Here is a 22442-nt window from a genome sequence, read left to right on the forward strand (position 1 = left end):
AATATTCTGAAATTTAGAAAAATCATAGAGACAGAAAGTATAATGGTGGTTGCCAGGGTTGTGGGTTCAGAGGAATGGAAAGTTATTGTTTAATGGGTACAGAGTTTCAGTTTTGCAACATAAAAAGAGTTCTGGAGATGGATGACAGTGATGGTTGCACAATATGAATGTACTTAATACCCCTGAACTGTACACTTAAATATTTTTAAGATGCTAAATTTTATGCTACATGTATTTTACCACGGTAAAAAAAAATTGAAAAAAAAAAAGGGGGCTAACAGTACTATTTATCTCCCTGGGTTACTTTGAGGCTGATATGAGATAATACAGGGGATCTGGACTTAGCACATAGCAAGTGCTCAATTAATGATAGCTTTGATTATTATTAACTCTGTGCTCATCTGAGTCACAGAAATAACAAGTCTTGTGATTGTTCCTTAGTTCTCTGCCATGGCCAGTCACTTTGGAGTTAAGAGGAATACATGTCCAGTTGTGCCCCAGGATTGCTTGGTCCTGAGCGAGGCAGACTCAGAATTCCCTAAAGGACTCTCTGATTAGCCAAACATTCCCATTGGACAGAATGCAGAGAGTTCTTTGGTCCCCGTGATAGAAACTTTGATGCTCACCAGACATTCCATCTATTTCCTCATATCTTGTTTGTTTTGTTTTGTTTTGTCTTTTTTGAGATAGAGACCAGTTTACGGGATAGTAGTATGGGATGGACTGGGAAAGTTCCAGGGCCTGTAGTGATGAGCTTCTCAGGAACAGACAGACAGGAGTGGCCCAGACAGACCAGCAGACAGAGGAACAGGGAAACAAAACCAAATGGGGAAACAGTTGTGTCCAGGTATCAGATCCAGCTCTGCCCTGGGGACTGGGTGGAGCAGGGCTGACAGGGGCCTCCATCCTGGTAGGGGCCCCTCTCCTCACTCCCTGCTGCCCTCATCTGGCATGCTGGGACCTTTGGCAGGCAGAGTTTCCAGAGCTATGGAATGGTTGGTCTGAGTGGGCAGAGGATCAAGGCTCTTGGAGACTCCCTGGAGAGGTGGAGGCCTGAGTGGTAGGGGGTTAACAGCACTGAGGGGAATGTGGCCAGGCTCCAGGTGCCTGGGGTGGGGGCCACTGCTCAGCAGGGCGCCTGTGTCCAGGGTAGGCCCCCCCACCCTGCCCACCACACCAGCATGGTGCAATAAATAAAGTTTCAAGTTGTTAAGTCGGTATTGAACAGGAGAGCTGGAGGCTTGCAGACAGGTAGGGGCTTTGAAAGAGAAGCCCCAGCCACCCACCATGGCCTCTCAGTGGGCTCTAACTATTAAGTCAGTCTTGGGCACTGGAGTGGATGTCTGGCCCTGATGTCCACATGGGCACTCCGTGCAGGGGCTCAGCCCCTCAGACCAGGGCTAAAGCCTGCTCAGTGGGGCAAAAGCAGGGCAGCATGGTGCCCACAGTGTCCACGATGGCTGCCAGTTGCTCAGCCTGTGCCTGAGGCCCACAGAGCTGCATGCAGTCTGCCAGCCGCAGCAAGTACTCAAGGTTGTGGCCAGAGAAGCCTCGGCAGACCAGTATCTGCCTAGCGATGGCCTCCTCAGGCACAGGGCCCAGGTAGCCAGGGAGCTCTGGGCTGGCCACATAGGCCAACACCTTGCGTGGTTGGTCAGGAGCATCTTGAAGATAGAAAGTGACCTGCTTGGTATCATAGCTGCCAGGCACTGCCTCCCGCACATTCAGGAACTTCAGGGCCTCGCTCACCTGCTCTCCTGGCACCTGGTACGTCACGCCCCGAGTGCAGCCCTTGTGATCTTCAAGGAGAGTCACCACACTGCCAGGCATCTTGTCGCTGCCCGGATGGAAGGTGTCTCCCTGCCAGAAATGGCGGCTGTAGCCGCGCACAAAGCCCACACGGCTGTCACTGTAGGTGAAGTCAGGCCTCCACACCAGGGAGCCGTACCTGAAAGTCCACAGCGCTTGAGCATCGCCGTCGTCCCGGGGGTGCTGAGCGGAGGGCGCAGGGGACCGTGAGCGGGGCACGGTGTTCGGGGCTGCGGATTCCTGCTTCACGGTGCAGGGCTCAGGAGACCGCCACCTTCGCCAAGGTCAAGCAGGTACCTGAGCGCCGAGCTGAAGCAATACCAGACGGAGCAAAGGTGACGCCCTGGACGAGTGTCAGGCTGAGCTGAAGAAACTCCGCAAGAAGAGCCAGGGGAGCAAGACCCCGCAGAAGTTCTCGGACAAGGAGCTGCAGTACATCGATGCCATCAGCAACAAGCAGGGCGAGCTGGAGGGCTACGTGTCCGAGGCCTACAAGAGGGCCTTCACCGAGGAGCGCCGGCGGTCCTGCTTCCTCGTGGAGAAGCGGTTGGCCGTGGCCAAGAACGCTGTCGCCTACTGCCCAAAGGGCAAGGAGCTGCTGGCTCAGAAGCTGTCGCTGTGGCAACAGGCTGTGCTGACCCCAACAAGATCCCTGACCGCGCGGTCCAGCTGATGCAGCAAGTGGCTAGCAGCAACGGTGCCACCCTCCCCAGCACCCTGTCGGCCTCCAAGTCCAACCCGGTCATCTCAGATCCCGTTCCGGGGGCCAAGCCCCTCCCGGTGCCCCCCGAGCTGGCACCGTTTGTTGGGTCCCAGAGGAAGCTGAGCTACTCTTGCTCTAACACGCTGCCCGTGCGCAAGAGCGTGACCCCCCAAAATAGCTATGCCGCCACTGGGAACAAGACTCTGTCCCACTCCAGCTCCATGGCTGCCGGCCTGGAGCGCAACAGGCGCATGCGGGTGAAGGCCACCTTCTCCCACGCAGCTGGGGACAAGAGCACCCTGTTGAGCTTCAAGGAAGGGGACCTCATCACCCTGCTGGTGCCCGAGGCCCGTGGTGGCTGGCATTATGGCCAGAGCGAGACCAAGCTCCTGCAGCAGGGCAAGAGCAGCAGCTCCGGGAACCTCCTGGACAAGGACGACCTGGCCCTGCCACCCCCCCCCATCCCCGACTATGGCGCGTCCTCCCGGGCCTTCCCCACCCAGATGGCCGCCACATTCAAGCAGCGGCCCTACAGTGTGGCGGTGCCCGCCTTCTCCCAGGGTCTGGACGACTATGGCGCCAGGTCCGTGAGCAGGAATCGCTTCGCCCATGTACAGCCGAAACCCACGGTGACCAACGACAGGTCTGCTCCCCTCCTCAGCTGAGGGCCACGTCTGCTCTGCTGCCCATGTGGCCACCACCCCACCCCCACATGGAATCTATCTGTCACCATCTGCGTGTTCCTGCTTAGGGAACCGCCACGCTCCCGCCTGCCGGACTGTGCCCACTGCAGTCTGGCCTGGATCCTGGCTGTACCTGGCTGAGGCCCCACGGAGTGAGGGCTGGTCCCTGAGAGGCCCTGGGGCAGAGGGACCCGCCTCCTTGAGGGCAGGCACCTCTGGGCCATGGGCCACGGAGCCCTGTGGCACTCCTGGGTCTGGAGGACAAGGAGGACATCCAGTCAGCCGTAGCTGGAAGAGGAGCCCAGCTGCCCTCCACTCCCACACGTGCAGTCAATAAACAGGCTGCCCCCCACCCCAAAAAAGGCTTTATTCAGACTACTTTTAAATAAGTGGTTGTTTTTATTGTCAGTGTTTTATTTTCCCCAAGTGTATTTTTTCTCTATTCTTCTATTTCTTTGTTTCCCTTTATATGTATATATGTATAAAATTCTTATATATAGGTATACACCCATCCCCTCCCCCCACTCCCCACCTCTGTCCGATACCCAGTTGGTGTTATTCCCAAATGTGCACTTAGGTGATGATCAGGGAAACCAATTTTCTGGTGAGTACATGTGGTGCTTGTTTTTCCATTCTTGGGATACTTAATAGAATGGGTTCCAACTCTCTCCAGGAGAACAAAAGAGATTCTATATCACCGTTATTTCTTATAGCTGAGTAATACTCCATGGTGTACATATACCACATTTTACTAATCCACTCATGAATTGATTGGCATTTGGGTTGTTTCCACATCTTTGCAATTGTGAATTGTGCTGTTATAAACATTCGGGTGCAGGTGTCTTTTTTATAGAATGACTTTTGTTCTTTTGGGTAGATGCCCGATAATGAGATTGTTGGATCGAATAGTAGGTCTACCTGAATCTGTTTAAGGTATCTCCATGTTGCTTTCCCCAGGGGTTGCACTAGTTTGCAGTCCCACCAGCAGTGTATGACTGTTCCTGTCTCCCCGCATCCACGCCTACATGTATTGTTTTGGGACTTTTTGATAAAGGCCATTCTCACTAGAGTTAAGTGATATCTCATTGTGGTTTTGATTTGCATTTCCCTGATGATTAGAGATGTTGAACATTTTTTCATATGTTTATTAGCCATTCTTATATCTTCTTTTGAAAAATTTCTATTCATGTCCTTTGCCCACTTTTTGATAGGGTTGTTTGATTTTTTCTTACTGATTTTCCTGAGTTCTAAATAGATTCTTGTTATCAGTCCTTTATCTGATGTGCAGTATGCAAAAATTTTTTCCCATTCTGTAGGTTGTCTGTTTACTCTCATGACTGTTTCTTTGGCTGTGCAGAAGCTTTTTAATTTAATCAGGTCCCATTCATTTATTTTTGTTGTTGCTGTGATTGCCTTAAGGGTCTTGTTCATAAATTCTTTGCCTAGGCCAATGTCTGTAAGAGTCTTTCCTACATTTTCTTCTAGAAGTCTAATAGTTTCCCACCTAAGGTTTAAGTCTGTTATCCACCGTGATTTGGTTTTTGTGAGAGGTGAAAGCTGTGGGTCCTGTTTCAGTCTTCTACATGTGGCTATCCAGTTTTCCCAGCACCATTTATTGAATAAGTTATCTTTTCCCCAGAGTATGTTTTTGTCTGCTTTGTCAAAGATTAGATGGCTATATGAGGATGGTTTTATATTTGGATTTTCTGTTCTGTTCCACTGGTCTGTGTCCCTGCACTTGTGCCAATACCAAGCAGTTTTATTTATTTATTTTTATTTATTTATTTTTTTTACAATATCGTCATAATTTATTTAGATTTCTTTAGTTTTTATCTAACATCTCTTTTGTCTTCCAGGACCATATATGATGCTGCCTTACATTTCATTGCCATATCTCCTTAGACTCCTCTTGGTTGTGACAGTTTCTCAAACTTTTCTTGATTTTTTTTTTTATTTTTTTTATTTTTTTTTATTTTTTTATTTTATCTTGTTATGGGGGATACAGAATTGCAGGTTACATATGTTGCTCCTGTACCGCCTTTCCCCCCAAGTCAGAGCTCCAGGCGTGTCTGTTCCCCAGGTCGTGCGCATTGCACCCATCATGAGGTATATATCCCTCCCTTCCCCACCCCCCCTTCCTGAGTCAGCACCTTCAAGTGTTACCACTCCCCAAACGGTGTGCAATGCACTCATTGTGTAGGCATACCCCCATCCCCTCCCCCACCCCCCACCTCAGTCTGATATCCAATTGGTGTCGTTCCCAGATTTGTATTTAGGTGATGATCAGGGAGTTTTAATAATCACAGCCTTGTAGTATAGTTTGAAGTCTGGCAAATTAATACCTCCTATTTTTTTTTTTTTTATTGCTTAAAATTGCTTTTGCTAAACGGGGTCTTCTCTGGTTCCATACAAAGTGTAAAATTATTTTTTCTATATCTGTGAAAAATGATGTTGGTAATTTAATAGGGATTGCATTGAATCTGTAGATCACTTTGGGCAGTATAGACATTTTAATAATGTTGATTCCTCCGATCCACGAGCATGGTATGGTTTTCCACCTATTTACATGCTCTGCAATTTCCTTCCTCAGTGTTTCATAGTTCTCCCTATAGAGGTTCTTTACCTCCTATCCTCCAATATCGAGAAGGATGGAATTCTCCCCAACACATTTTACCAAGCCAATGTAACATTGATACCAAAACCAGGAAAGGATGCAACAAAAAAAGAAAACTACAAACCAATATCTCTTATGAATATAGATGCAAAAATTCTCAATAAAATTCTGGCAAATCGATTCCAAGTGCATATCAAAAAAATAATCCATCACGACCAGGTGGGCTTCATCCCAGAGATGCAGGGGGATGGTTTAACATACGCAAATCTATAAATGTAATTCACCACATAAATAGAAGCAAAAATAAAGACCATATGATCCTCTCAATAGATGCAGAAAAAGCATTTGACAAAATTCAACACCCTTTTATGATAAGAACACTTAACAAAATAGGCAGAGATGGGACCCACCTAAAAATGATACAAGCCATATATGACAAACCCACAGCCAACATCATACTGAATGGGGAAAAAATTGAAAGAATTCCCACTTAGAACTGGAACCAGACAGGGCTGCCCAGTGTCCCCATTACTTTTCAACATAGTATTGGAAGTCCTTGCAAGAGCTATCAGGCAAGAGAGCAGAATCAAGGGAGTCCAAATAGGGACAGAAGAGATCAAACTCTCACTCTTTGCTGATGATATGATGTTATATCTGGAAAACCCCAAGGATTCAACCAAGAGACTCATGGAATTGATCAATGAATTCAGTAAAGTCTCAGGATACAAAATCAATACACACAAATCAGAGACATTCATATATGCCAATAACAGTCAAATGGAGAACCAAATTAAGGACTCAATACTCTTCAAAATAGCAACAAAGAAAATGAAATACCTAGGAATATATTTAACTAAAGAGTTAAAGGACCTCATTGAGTTTTTATGTTTTATCTTACGCAGCTATGTGGGTACTGTGTTCACCATAAAATAGATGTTACTCTAAATATATATATTATATATATAAAATATATATAATATATATATAACCATAATATGCTTCAGAAAGGGGGTACTGTGTGGCTTTAACTGTGGCTCATATCTATCCTGGCTGGAATAAACCACCCTCACCAGGTGTAAGCACAGTCCACTTCTGAAACATCAGTAAATTTAGCCTTGATGCTGTTATTTGTGTCCAATCTTTTACTCTTATCCCAGTTTTGTCAGTTGACCCCAAATGTCCTTAGTGGCATTTCTCCTCCCTCCAGTACAGGGGCCAGTGTAGGCTCAGGGCTTGCATTTGGTTCTCATGTTCTTTTAGTTTCTATAATGGAACCTTTCCACTGGCTCTTAGTGCTTTTGTGTCACTGAATTTTTAAAGAATATAGTGTCCTGTCCCTTTATGAACAGGGTGTTTCTCATTTGGAATTTATCTGATGATTTTCTTATGGCTAGAGGTTCCAACTATGCTTTCTTGACTGGAACACCAGGTAGGTGCCTTTGTGTCCTACTCGGGGGTGGTGTCTGGAGGCACACCATGTCCCTCTGCCCCTCAGTGGTGATGTTAAATTTGATTGCCTGGTTGAGATGTTGTCTGCTTTATCCACTGTATCATAATTTTGTGACACTTTCTAAGACCGTGCAAAATGTCCGTCTGGATTTAGTCAGCTATTGAGGACTCCTGCCCAATCCAGTCTAGAATGTGATGGCTGCAACTCTAGCACACTCTCCGTATTTGCCAGTTGGCCTTGACATTCTGCTGCAAGATTCCCTTTGCCCCTGTTTATTTATTTGTTTATTCATTATCCATACAGACTCACGAATCCTTACTTTCTTCCTCCAATGGTTTTTGCTTCGTTACTGTTCTGAATCATCTTGGTGCTCAAACTGTACCAGATATGTGCAATGAGATCTCCTTCAAGCTGGCTCCTGTGTCGCTGTGACATGTCCCCGTCATTTTTGTTGAACATGTCCTTGCTTTCTGGTGTAACAATATGCTCCAGGCTCAACTTGTCCCCATCCTTCCCCAGCCAGGGGAGAAATCAGCCATCTCTCCCAGGGGCCCCGGTTGCTTTTAGTGGAGAACTGCACCTTTTCTTTTAAGATGTTCAAGCCACTTGAAACAAAGATGTGGAGTACACTAATTCAAATTACTTACCAGTGTAGTATCTAAGTACCTGAAGAACCAAGTTTCTAAATCATGTTGTTAAAGGATGAAATTTTTACAGCTTTAAGGAGTCTAAAGCTGTGAGCAGATATAAAATGGAAAAATCTGACAGCAGAGTTTGGCAAAAAGCAATGCAAAAAATGTCTTAACCCTTAAAGTGTCTTTTTTTTTTTTCTTTTAAAAAGATACCTTTTAGTCTAGATCATCTTTTGCTTTCTCTTTTCATGTGATACCTAAATCACAAGGGAGAAATATTGTAAGAACTCCCATCTGTAGGGCTGTAAGAAGAGAGGTGGTGATTTTGGGGAGTCAGAGAGAGGGGTTTGCAGTGAATGATTGTAGCAAAGTGAGATGTTACTAAAGACAGAGGTTGAAATTCAATCAAAGAGGGGACTTCACTGGAAGGATTCTCACCAGGGCATCTCATGGCATTAAAAGAAGATTTGAATAATAAAGACTGGGAAAGAGAAAGTGCCAGGGAAGTTGCAGTAGAGGACCCTTCTCCAGGGCACAGCCAACAACAGGACTTGACTCCACACCCTCACACCCGGTGTGAGACCAGGGTGCACTCCTGATCAATCAGTCCTGGCCAGGGGGCATGCATCACAGACATGGCTGTCACCTGAGTATGGGTGGCCAGGCTGGGATCCCTGTGAGCCGGGCAGTGCACTAGCAGGAATCCAAGGGCTGTAATGGTGGAAGGGACTCAAGAGCCTCTGCAGGAGCCCTGGCTTTCATTATGCATGATTGGCTCTCTGCTGAGGGGTAAATTAGCTGTGCCCAGGTTCTTGGTTGTAGATTATGTAACCAGAAGAATAATTCATTGGAGAGGAAGCAGGAAACACAGAATCAATGGGAATTGGACAGTAGGCTCTGTAAAAGGACAGGATCCAAGGGACTCTGGACACAGCAAACACTAGTATTGGACGGGGCTGCCAAGGCCACAGCCAGGGAACTTCACCACCCAGATGGTTGCTGCCACTGCCAGACACTTACCTCCACAGCAGTGCTGCAAGTCATCTGTGACCATCTCCTGCACCCTGTGTCACTTTTTAAATAAAATCTCAGGCCGTCTGATTATACCAGCTTGCTAGGGAGAGGCACCATGCCATGGTGGTTAGTAGCACGTTCTTTGGAGCCAGACTTGCTGGGTTTAAAATCAAGGCTCTTCCACTGATGAGCTGTATGCATCCTGAATGTATGTTAGTTTTCTCATCTGCTAAATGGGAATAAGGATCCTATGAGGTTATGAGAAGTACATGAGTCGTTATTTTTAGTGTTTAGAGGACTGCCTGGCACATAGTCAGGGCTACTTATTTTCAGTGTTTATTAAAATTCTTAGGCTTCCACCATAGGGAAGGGGGTGGGCTGCCTCCTGCCTTTCTTGGAATTCTTCCCCCAAAGGAGAAGGGTATTGAGATTCTGGGCAACCCCTAATAACAAAAGTCTACAACAAAAATGTAAGACTTTCCATAAAGAAAGAAATAAGCCTTTTCTAAATGGATTGGTAAATGCAAACTCGAAGTAAAATCTAAATGTAAGCTTTCAGATAATGGGATCACGAAAAGGAGGCAGATGTCTTTAAATATTAAGGTGTATTTAATATTGCTACAATTAATTTCTTGAATTTTTTTTATCATGCTTTTATTCTATTGGGATATGAACATTCCATACATGTATCCTATTACCCCAGGAAACTGCTGCACCCCATCTGCTGACATTGTCTTGTCTCAGGTGTTAAACATTTCCCAAATCTCACCACGTCTTCCCATATCTGAAGCTGCAATCCGCCTGCATTATTGCAATGTCCTCCTGATTTCCCACTGTCCACATTTGCCCTTTTTTGGTCCATTTTAAAACTTAGATCATATCATTACCTTGTGTACACTCCGTGCCTTACATTACACTTGGAATGCATTCCGAACACCTGCCCACCTCTCAGGACACGTGTGTATCATTCTTCCCCTGGCTCATTGGATGGAGGCTGCACTCACCTCCTTTCCATTCTTTGAACACATCAGCCCTTTTCTTACTTCTGGGTCTTTGGTCTTGCTCTTTCTTCTGCCTGGAACATTCTTTTCTGTTCCCCTCTCTTGCTCCAAGTATACGGCTGTTTCATCCCTATCTTCACATCTCAGCTCAAAAGTTCGTCTCTCTACGAGGCCTTTTCTGATTATGCTACCTGAAGTCATCCTTGCACATTGTACTCTTAGTTGCTCAATTCTATTACTTGGTTTTGTTTCTTCATAGCTTTTATCTTGGAAATAACCTTAAATTCTTATTTGCTTACGTGTTGGTTTGTCTGCCCCCACTAGACTGCAAGCTCCATGCGAGTGGGACTGTGCCTGTCTTGTTGTTCCTGTATCCTGGCACCTGAACCAACACTGTGCCTGGTACGATTTTTAATAATCGCTCAATGGTATGGCACGAGCACTGACAAGCCAGAATGGTACTTGGCCAGTCAGAAATGACATAGGCCAGTTGACTATAAAATATCAAATAGTTTTCAATGAATACATGTTGAGATTATGGGTAGAAAAAGCAAGCACTCATGATTATTCAGAGTCCTGTCATTGCTTAGTTATAAAACTAGACCAGATATTTAATATATTGGTCTTAGTTTCAATGCTTTTTTCCCTGAATAAACTTTTGCATATAAAATAAGAGAGTTGTAATAAAAGCTAAAGTTTTCTAGAGTATAAACATGAAACAGAAGCACTGCCTATCTGATATGCTTCCTCCTTGTACTCTCAGGATTAATTATAACAACAACAAAAATAATTTTAACAATAGAATGGCTAAATAAAGTTAAAACATACTTTTTAATTTAAGAAAATTATGAAAATTACTTATGGGATCGCTGATAGGATATGAAAATTCATCCCATATGTGGTTTGCATTTTGCAAAAGTTAATTTTTCTCTGCAGTTTATGGGTGAGATTAAGTCAATATCCACTCAGTTATTGGCAACCATAGGTTTCAGGGACTAGAACAGCTGGATCTCGCTGTTACTCTTCCCTTCCAGCAAGTGCACTTAGGCTTCAACAGTCCATTATAAAGAGGGTCAAGGTGAAGGGAACTGGGCGACATTCTCCAAATTGTGGAACAAAGAAGGAAATTAGCAAGCAAAGAACAGTGAGAAGGAATAAGACTTAGAAAGCTGAGAGTTAAAGCCAGGAGAAGTCTGATTCATTCATGACCCAGTTCCTCTTAATGAGAACTGGGTTTTTTCCTCAAGAAGTCACTATTCCAGTAGCATCTAAACATCAGCAGTAAATGTGTCTGAAGTCCATAGCTCTTCCCCTGCCTCCCTTTTCCCCAGCTCCAAAACATAGTTCCCATGTGCTGCCAGCCCCCTGCCTGGGCCGGTGCCTCCCACTGCAAGGTCATGATAGAACTACTATGTACCTTCAGAAGGGTTTGTGCAGAGGAGGGTCAACAGCATGAAGCACCTGCTGGCACCTCTTCTCAGAGAGCAGGGACCTGATGTGTGGCCATAACTTATCATTGTGAGATGCACAGTGTGTTTAGGCCCTGGAAACCTGAGTTTCTTTTTTTGGTGAGGGGAAGCTCTGAGTTATTGAGTATAACCATGAGCAAGACATTTCCTCTGAATCCCAGGGTCCTCACCTGTAGAATGAAAAGTTTGGACCAGGTAACCTTTGAGGTCTTTCCAATTCTGTCATCAGATGCTTTACACAAGTGGTTCTCAAAGTGTGTTCCTAGGATCAGCAGCATCAGCATCAGCACCTCCTGGGACTTTGTTAGAAATGCGAGCTTTCAGTCCCCATTGTAATTCTCTGAATCAGACATTCTGGAGTGGGGCCAGCAATCTGTATAATTATAAGCACTCCGGGTGATCCTGATACATGCTCAGGTGTGAGGACCTGTTTTATAGCTGTAGCCTGGAGCTCAGGAGCTGGCCAGCCTCTGATTGCCACTCTAGGCCCTAAGCCTAACATTTCAGCAGATTCCCAGGAGGCACCCAGGGCAGGCATGCCTAGGGTATACTCTGTTTCTTGACATGGAAGCAATCTCTCCTTCATCTGTGTGATGAAGGGTCTTTGGGGTCTGGGCTGGGTAATGTGGAGGGGTTTCAGCATCTGTCCCAAAGAGGAAGAGCAGCACGTATGTACATCTTACCTTGGCAAGAGTCATTACGAAAAGCAACAAATGTTCGCGTTTGCATGGGTCCTTGCACTTGAATGTACCATTCAAAAAGTTGTGCACCTATAAACTGCAATGGCTTTAGGGATCATAGCTGTTAAGTAGTTATCTTTCTACCATGGACTTACGCTGCTGAGGAAGTATATTCCAGTAAGAGCCATCATATGTCAATCTTCTCATTGAAAATTCAGCCTCCATGAAACACTGGTTGGTGCTATGGTTTACATGTTTGTCCCCTCCAAATCTCACACTGACATTTGATTCCCAGAATAGTTGAAGTGTTGCAACAGAAGGAAAGTTTTATTGACTTCTATTTAGCGTTGGTTAACATCTATCCACTCAAGGATAGGTTGGACAAATCCAATCTTCTCTCAAAATACTGCCAGCTATATTGAGGTTCATAAATCCTCCCTAGATCCAGTAAGCCAGACCAATCTCTACTTTAATAAATATTTAGTTAGCGCCAATTGTGTCAGGTCATGGTAGAAATGGAGACACATTCTTCCTTTAGGGAACATTGAATGCATTTCAGTTTATTTTTTTCACTTAAAACTTTTTTTAATCATAGAGATGGCGTTTTACTCTGTTGCTCAGGGTGGTCTCCAACTCCTGGGCTCAAGTGATCCTCCTGCCTCAGCCTCCTAAAGTGTTGGGATTACAGGCATGAGCCACTGCACCTGACCAGACCATTGAATCTGTAGGAAGGAAGGCATATAACCAATTATGTTATAATATGTTAATTGCCATGATGTATTTGTGTTCAATGTCCAACAGAAGCCTGGAAGGAACACCTAAGATTACTTGAGGGAAACACGAAGGCTTCACAAAAGTGGATCAAAGTTGATTCAGGTTATAGAAAAACAGATATCATTAAGAATCTCTTCCACAGCATTTTCTCACCAGATATTTGGCCAAAATTGAGCATTCTTCAAGATTACAGAGATCATATGTAGCTGATGTTGCTGTAAGTTGCATCACAAGTGGACAGAATGGCAAGAAGGGACTTGATCCCTACCAAAGGAAAGACTAAAGGACATTACTGGGATTCCAGTCTTGAGATATCTTGCCCAGACAGAGGAGAAACATGACTTCAACATTAAGAAATTATATTGGATATAAAAGTCAGGGCCTTAAAAAAAAAAAGCAAGCTCTATCTTGAGGATTAGACTATCTGAGCTGACCCAGGCATCTCTAGATTAAATGACTTCTTTTACTGTTGCTTGGTGAATATATTTGGGGGCAGGACTTTTTAACCTTAAAAAAAGAAAACCTTTCTGATACTCTTTTCATTTCCTTGTGTTCTGTTTAATCAGCCATCGCATTAGCCATCCCTGCTTCTGGCTTCCACGTCCGCTATGAGACATTTCAAAGTCCATTGGTCCTCATGTAGCTGATTTTACCATACACCCATTTATTCATTCAATAAGTAATTACTGCTACCTGTTATAATGTGCCAGAAACTGTTTTAGATTTGCCGACACAAATCAAAGTCCCCGTTGTCTGCTCTCAGGGAGCATTTTCTCTCAATTCGGGGAGGCGCACTATCCTGACTTTCACTTAGTCGGATGAGAGATCCAACTGACTTATTATAAAATCAATAATCCTGGCACACTTAACTTTCATACATTCCTATATGTGTTTAATTATACATAGAGGAACCAATAACGATAAAGCGTGCTGTCAAAATTACGATGATTTTAACATATCTCAACAAATCGGGATATTTTTTTCCTCAAGAATTTCATCTAACACCATGTGAATCTGAGAAAGTGTTTGTACCCAGTTCATATAAAAAAAACTCTATTTAACTGAGTTCATTTTTGTCTTACTAGAGCCCAATCTTTTTAAGGAATTAAATAATATGTGTTCAGTGTGGTTATATATATTTTATTACATGGATAATTTTGAAATTTCCCTTTTCATCACTATTTTAAGAAACTGAGTACCTAATCACTGTGAGCTTAACCATGATTTCCCACTCAATCTTTAAATTTCTATTTTCCCAAAGGACCTACTTTAAAAGTTTATTTTCAGCATTATAGAAGCTGTTAAATAAGTCCATGTAAGCAATTAAAGAGCATTGCATGGGACCAGTATTTGGTTGCTCTCATTTTAAGTTAATGAACTAACATAGATCTGTAATTAACACCCATTTGGTGGGCAAGCTTACCTTGGTTAAAAAAAACAAGCTACTTCTGTTAGCTCTGATCTCAAAACTAAGAAAAGCCAATCGTGATCTTGATCTTGATACCAGAATCATTAGGACAGCAGGAAGGCAGAGCAGCTGAGAGCACTGCAAGGAAAGCCAGAGGGGCACCACACCAGTCATCACTGATGGGAAGTGAGGGACATGTCAAGGATTAGGAAGGTCTTATGGGAACCGCAGGGAGGCAACAGGGAGGCATCTGCCTTGAGGAAGGAGACCCGCTCCTTTGTCCCTGGTTGCTGCAGATTACTGGTATCTGTGTGCCTGGAACACCTGCCCCTCCAAGTACAATACTTAGAATCATCTTTGTTTATTCACTCCTATAGTCATTACTCTTTTCACCTAAAAGGACAGAACACACTGAACATATTACTTACTCAGTTTGGTTATTCACAGCCATTAACCCCACCAATGGTGTAAATCTGCCCTGTCCTTTGGTCCAAGAGCACACAATGAAAGAGCCAGGAATATTCTTAGGTCTGTCTCATTGAGAAATAAAAATAGCTATAATAAGAGTAATATGTAAAACCTTAAATACATTAATTATACCCTGATATGTATATAGCTAGGATGAAGATGCTCCCCTTCAGGACCCAAACTCATCCCCCCAACCTTCTGATAGCAGCTTATGGTTCACAGCCGAGTCTCTCTTTAGTGCCCTGGGCAGGAGAGAGCTGTCTCCCCCAATTTACATCCCCTCCCCAGGAGCAGCCCACATCCAATGATAGGTTAATGCAAGGGCACAAAGACTCAGCTCCCTTGTCTTGATGTAGGACAAATTTTGAAAGGCTTCCCAGCTCCAGAAATGTTCATAGGTTCAGCTGAGGCCTCTGTCATAAGTCTCTGTGACTTGACTTCTCCCTCTGCCCAGCCCTGCTGACCTTGCTCCCAAGAGCACTTCCTATAAACTTCCTGCATGCAAATCTCCATCTCAAACTCTCTTTTCCATGGCAACTGACCTAACACAGCACCTGTCCCAAAGAAGCAAAAGATGTCATTGAAGAGAATTGTATTCAGCTGATTTTCATACCCCTTCTGTTAATTGTGTAGTCAACCCTGCTGATCAGAAAACCAAGTGTTAGAAGAATTAGTATCACACAATTGTGGTTTTCTAGTTCCTGCAATATAGATGGATTCTTTTTTAAGATCTTGACATCACTCTGTGGAAATTGCATCTGAAATATACAAGTAAATTTAGTGGAGAAATTACCTTTCTGAACTATTTTGTAACATCTACAACTATCTTGGGTTTTCTTTGTGAGTAACTTAGATTGTGTTTGATGTTTTATTTTCATCTGTACTAGTAAATACCAGAAATTCTGTGCTTTTAAACATGTAAAAGTTCAGTAGTTACATTCAAAAGCTGAATTATCAGGCTCTATGATAGATATTAGGGAAATGTAAAATATTGCCTCCTTTGTATTTGAAATTATAATTAAAAAATAAACTCCTCAGTTTTCCTCAAAGTCCTAAGTACCTTGTAGACACTTAATGATGGTATGATGAATGAATGAAAGAAACTTTTGCATGAGAAGCAGACTATTAGGCTAATGCAAACGGACTACGTTGTGTGTCTCCTGTTCTTTGCTCTTCATCTTACACCATCAAGACTGCTGAATCTAGTGTTTTATTTGTATTACTGGATTGTCATGTCTAATTCCTACTTTTAATTGATTCTTATTCAACATATGAGTGGTTGTAATAATCAACGAAGTGAAGGACGGTGGTAATTGGAACAGGAATACCCTATTTCCTCCAGCTTCCATCTCTCCTTCCACTCATCAGTTTTCCTAAAACAAACTTCAGGAGTGAAAAGGTTTCCTAATTAGACATACCCCATTCTTGATCTTCCTCCTCCTTCATTTCCTTGGCTATCTCTTTATAAATAGCTATCTAGATTCTTTTATAATCTGGTTGTCCCCATATCAACCAGGCTATCTCCATATAAACGGCTAACTAGATTCTTGAATTCATCTACCCATCCATTCATTCAAAAAATACTTATAGAGCACCTACTATGTGCAGGCTCTGAGAATAAGTGGTGAGTGACATAGCTCCCATGAAGCTTATAGTTCAGTGGGAAATATCATATGGTCAAAAAGCAATGATCGTACATCACACAGTGTGAAACGTAGAAGGACACACAGTAATGGGAATGAAAGAGAAGATCAGCCAGTTCAGACTTGTGGTGTCAGGGAGGGCTTCCTGGAGGAAGTGACATTAAACTGAGCCCAGAAGGTATAGTAGCTGTTAGCCTGGCAAAGAGTGTGAGGAAGAAAATTCTAGGCATGGGGTCTTATAATCTCCAGAGTCCCTAAGCAATCAGACTTGAATTTTTAAAAAATCACCCAGAAGAGAGGAATGCTAACAGGTTGTGTGGGCACAAAGTAGGAGACCAGAAGAGTATTATGGAAGCTGATTCAGAAATTATTTTTAAAAAGAGAGAGGGTGATGGTGACCTAATGAGGAGGCAGTAGGGATGAGAAAAAGTTTTAAGAATCAAAAAGAGATAAGAGGTAAAAAAAAAAAAAAAAAAAAAAAAAAAAAAAAAAGCATGTAAAGACCTTTTTTTTCTATTTTCCTAACCAAGTACAAGGTATGTTTTTCCATTTCATCAAGTCTATGTTTTTACTTTTCAGGAGTATTTTCCTCATGTAAGTCTTGAAAATATTTTGGTGTAGTTTATCCCTAAGTATCTTATCTTTTTTGTTGCTATTAAGAATGATATAAATGTCACTGATTTTTACATGTTAATATTATGTTTGTGTACCTTGACAAACTCTTATTTATTTTAGTTATTTTTATCACTGATTTTCTATGGTTTACTAGGTACGCTATTATGTGGCCTGCAAATGGAATCATTAAAATTATCAAAGAGAATTTCATGTTTTGATATAGAGAGTGAAATAGTAGAGTAATACTTAAAAATAGCATGCTCCCCACCTCTTTGAAAACCATAGACCATTTCTTGGTCAAAGTGTTTAGATGTGAAGTTACTATTAGCAAAGAGCAGCAAACCACAATTAGACCAGCTTTTCCCCAAGTGGTTTCCTGTAGAACATTAGTTCTGCAGAATGTTAATAAGAGATTAATTTAAAAATGAGTTCCCTGGCCGGGCACAGGGGGTCACGCCTGTAATCCTAGTACTCTGGGAGGCTGAGGCGGGAGGATTGCTTGATCTCAGGAGTTTGAGACCAGCCTGAGCAAGAGCGAGACCCTGTCTCTACTAAAATTAGAAAGAAATTAGCTGGACAACTAAAAATAGAAAAAATTAGCCAGGCATGGTGGCGCATGCCTGTAGTCCCAGCTACTCGGGAGGCTGAGGCAGGAGGATCACTTGAGCCCAGGAGTTTGAGGTTGCTGTGAGCGAGGCTGATGCCACGGCACTCTAGCCCAGGCAACAGAATGAGACTCTGTCTCAAAAAAAAAAAAAAATAAAAAATAAATAAAAATGAGTTCCCTATTTGATAAGTTTGGAAAACATTGGGTTAAATATATTGAACATATATGTGACTTTCTAAGGAGAAGCCAAACTTATTTGATCATAAAATCTTCTCTAAAGCATCTGGAGCAAGGGTCATGGACTCAAATGCTTCCAAGGATCATGCAAGTGACAATACTTGAAGAAAGTAGGTCAGGTATATGGTGAAAGTACATGTGTTCATGTTAAATATAAATAAATAGACTTCATTTTTAAAAAATAATTAAAGAGGTTTATTCTGAGCCAAATATGTGTGATCATGGCCTGGAGAGCCACACCCAAGGAGCCTTGAACAAGTGGTCTCACTGTGGTTGGGTTACATTGGTTTTATACCTTTTAGGGAGACAGAAATTACATGTAAAAACTGGACTTCATTTTTATAAAAAGTTATATATGCCCCGATTTTTCTTGAAACACACAGCCTTCTCAGTCTAGTTCTCATTATCCCAGTTTTGTTAAAGATATATCAAATAAGATTGAGTTTAGCTGCTTTTAACAGAAAGCCCAATACACAGTTTAAACAAAATAAAGATTAATTTTTCTCTCAAGTAAAAGCAGGTTATTGAAGACAGTCCAGAGCTGGTATGTTAGCTCTGCGGTTATCAGAGATTTAGGTTAGTTCTAGCTTTTTTCTGCAGCATGTTGAGCCTTTGACTTCCATTGTCATGTCAGTTTAGGATCCAAAGTAGCTGCCAAAGCTCTTGTCATCATGTCTGTTCTTTGAGCAGGAAGAAAAAGGAAGAATGGAAGGGCAAAAAAAGGGATTTCCTTGCAGTTGAGTCAGCCGTTGTTAAGGAATGTTCCTGGAATTCCTGCTCACAAGCTTCCACATATATCTCATCGGTCACTACCATCCTCAAGGGAGAGGTATAATTTTTAATTGGGTCCGTGCCATCCTTGATAATATAGATGTCAGTTACTAACAACAATAGGGAAGAATGCAAGAGTAGGCAACTAGCAGGCTCGGCCTCACACAAGTTAAAAGAAAAGTCTCTACTTCAAAACATATATATGGAGCAAGAATGATAAATGGCAACTGACCCTTGGGCTTTGTGTGGGGAGATAGCAGGAAGTGGAGGGAACTGTAATGAGCAGGAAAGCTCCTGTCTCATCTAATAGGCTCAGCCTTATCCTGCCCCAGCCATGTGGGAATGGATGTTCCAATTTTCCAAGACAAGCTGGCGATCCACATTTTTATGTGAACTCTTCTTATTTTAAAATTAACACCCACATTTTTCAAAATTCTGTGTCTAAATATTGCAATCTGTGCCTAACTTCCAGTTTGTAAACTTTGATCGAGGAGAGCCAGTTTTGCTTAGGGAAGCATTTTAGGAAATGTTACACCACACCATAGGAAATGGGCTCTATTGCTGTGCAATCCAGAGCAAGGAAGGGGGAGCTTGAAATGAGGGTGCAGGTGACCAGACTCTTTGGACCAGTGCAAATACTATTACCCTGTGGGCAGACAGACATCAGCCACCTAGTCCCTTCTCCCTTCTGCTAGTCAGAGGGGCTGGATTTGAAGCTGGGCTGGGCAATATTTTTAACAGCACAATTCTGGATAATTAACCCCTCCCTGCCCTATATAAATACCCTGCACAAACCTGATCAAAACTACCTTGACACGTTTGTCCATTCTTTGTAGTTTTCCCTTGTGACCAGCAGATGGCAGCAAGTATTGACCGAACTAGGGAACCAATTTACACCTTCAGACTCGCTCTTTTTCATGAATTTTCTTTGACTTGTGCCAACAAAAACAATGAAAGTTATTTACATTTGCCTCTCTCATTACTTCTTACACTGAGACTCGAGAAGACTAATTCATTTTAGACCTGGTTTATCTTTTTTGAAAGGGTGTCAAAAAAGATGTCATGAAAGTCTGACTATATGAAATAGAGGCGCAAAAGTCTTAATTCATTCCTTAATAATATGACATAAAATTTAATATATTACCAAACAAGAACTATCTATTTAATCTTGACTTTGAGGGCTGCTTTTAATAAAAGACTACAAATATTTGTTATGTCTCTAAGTAAAGATACAATGACTTCAGGACATGAACAAAAGGGAAAACATTTGTGTTATTATTTTCTGAATATCTCCCATATTTGCCCAAATCCATCCCTTTTAAAATATAGTGTGTTCTTTAAAACACCTGGAGATACAAATAATGAAACATCTGTGGGAAAATGTTACTAGAAAAATCTCCTACATGTCATTAAATCAAACTCTTGTTATACTATTATCTTTTGGAGAGTAGCAACATAAATATGTTTGAGAGTTTTTGTTATGTCAACAGTGATTATAGAATAAATAAATAAATGTGTTTAAGGAGTAAAGGAAACTGGATAAATTTACTTACAATAAAGTAAATCAGGCATTAGAGGGCATTAGGTCTACAGAACAATTATTTCTGTACTTCATGCTTCAGAGATTTGTACAATGTAAACTAAAATCTTGATAACCTATGAAGCAATCAAAATGACAAAGGAATAACCAGGCTACGTGACATGTGAGAAAGAATTGCCAGTGCCTACAGATGTCAACAGAATTTATATATAAGTCGTTTGGGTTTACTAAGAAATGCAAAGAAACCTGAAAATGATTGAGTGGCAAGTACCTGGAAAGGTAAAGGAACAGACTGAGAAAGAAGCCGTGATACTTCTGAAAGGATCACAATCTTTGTAAGGAAAAAAGAAAAGACAAATTTATTATAGATTTCATCTTACAATTACAGAATCACAGAGGTTGAAAGAGTGTGGACATGATTTTAGTGTAGCCCTCAGCCCCCCAACATTCTATGAAAGTCCTTCCTTTGTATCTTTGGACATGTTTATCTGGCCTCTGCTTAATTGATTCCACTGATTCAGAGCTTTTGATATTTTGTTGTAAAGGTTTTATTTTTTTTTAATTTTTTTAAATTAAAAAATGTTTCAATACATTCATTATATTTGTACATATTTATGAAGTACATGCGAAATTTTGTTATATGCGTAGAGTGTGTAGTGATTAAGTCGAGTATTTAGGGTATCCATCACCCAAGTATTTCTCATTTCTGGGTGTTGGGTACATTTTAGGTCTTCTCTTCTGGCTACTTTGGAAAGGTTTTGTTTTTGAACATCTCTCCTCATTATAAATTTCTTCCTTACAGAGATCTGAAACTTGTCTCCCTGTAACATCTGCTCATTGGTCTTCTCTGGAGAAATAGTTCTAAGCATTTTTATCTTCGACCACAACAGCTTTGTGAGACTTGTGAATGTATGGACCCTGGTCCTAGAAAAATGCATTCCTTGAGCTCATTCGTGGAGTTCAGGTGAAGCATCCCTACTTTAGGGAGAGTAAACAACCCCCTTTCTACATGACAGGTCTTCAAACGTTTTAAAGCAGTATCATGTTCTTAAAAAAACCTCACCAGTTTCTTCAACTTATTCCTTCCTTCCTTCCTCCCTGCTTCCCTCCCTCTCTCTGTTCCTTCAACCACTTTTAAAAAACAAGCATATACCAAACACCCTTTCCATGTTAGATACTGTGTTAGACACTGGGGACACAAAGATGAATAAGACACTGTTCCTATCCTTGGGGAATTCACAGCTTATTTGGGGAGATTCTGTAAACAGGTGAGTTAGGTCAGGGAAGTGACATTTGAATTGAACATGGTTCTTAGGCTTAGATTCAGTCTGGGTTCAAATCCCAGCTTTGCTACTTATGAGTCACCTTTGGAAAGATACTTAACCTCTTGGGGCCTCATTTTGCTCGTGTGTAAAACAGGCATTCATATTCTATTGCTGTTATTACTGTCCTTTGCCAAATAAGGAATCTAGACTTTGTCATGTAGGCTTCCATAAGCCATCAGTCCTTTCACAAGGGGAGTGGCAGGCATGATTTGATTTCTTTTTACCTATTTTATTTTAAGGCAAATCACCCTACAGTGGAAGACGGTGAATAAACTGGACCAGGAGAGATGGACAGGAGGGAGACTAGAGAGGAGACTTGCAATTGTGCAGATGAGAATGGTGAGGACTTGGACTAAGGCAGGGGTAATAGGAGTGGAGAGTGTCAAGAAGTATTTCTGAGGCATAAGTTATAGGACTTAGTGGTCAGTTGACAGGGAGAAGACAAAGTTAAGTAGGTCTCATAAGTTTCTAATTTGGAAAACTGGTTGGATAGTGATTTCATTAACTTAGTTGTAATTACAGTAGGAAAAGCATCAAGAGAAGGTAAGTTAGTGTGTTAAGTGTAAGGAGACTTTCAGGTCCCTCAAGCCTTGGAAATGTGAGTCTGGAATTTAGGACAAAAGAGTCTCCACTGGAGAAAATAGCTTTGAAATTACTTCTTGTCTTTGGCGGTCAACACCATAAGAATGGATGAGATCAGCCAGGAGGGCAAGTAGAGTGTGAAGAAAATGAAAGAAAACCAAGGAAAAGCCAAGGCAAACATGAGCATTTGCTGGGAGGTGGAGGAGGAAGAGGAGGAGGAGGGCCAGCCAATGAAGGCAACAGACAGTAGAAAGTTAGAAAAGTCGGAGAACTCAGGGGATTAAAATAAAAAGCTATCACCCTCTTAAAACAAAAATCTGAATGCCCAGCAAGTACCAGGCACTCTGCTAAGTGTTAATTTTCATTTCTCCCCATATAGATAGCCCATTGCACTGTGCCCTCCCTCCCCATTGTTCT

At 42.2% G+C, this 22442-nt stretch overlaps 1 protein-coding gene and 1 pseudogene across 1 annotated transcript; one reads left to right on the top strand and one right to left on the bottom strand.

The window, feature by feature from the left end:
• Window positions 1-1389: 1389 nt before the first annotated feature.
• On the bottom strand, window positions 1390-2064 carry LOC138385932 (glutathione-specific gamma-glutamylcyclotransferase 1-like; the record flags this gene model as incomplete). The annotated part of the gene is made up of 1 exon (XM_069472108.1): window positions 1390-2064. A coding segment is annotated over one exon (675 nt), but the record flags the coding sequence as incomplete, so codon positions are not given.
• Window positions 2065-2073: 9 nt separating this feature from the next.
• LOC138385933 (BAR/IMD domain-containing adapter protein 2 pseudogene) lies at window positions 2074-3177 on the top strand (annotated as a pseudogene).
• Window positions 3178-22442: the final 19265 nt, after the last annotated feature.

This window comes from Eulemur rufifrons, chromosome 7 (assembly GCF_041146395.1).
Source record: "Eulemur rufifrons isolate Redbay chromosome 7, OSU_ERuf_1, whole genome shotgun sequence".
In the NCBI taxonomy this organism is placed as follows: Eukaryota; Metazoa; Chordata; class Mammalia; order Primates; family Lemuridae; genus Eulemur; species Eulemur rufifrons.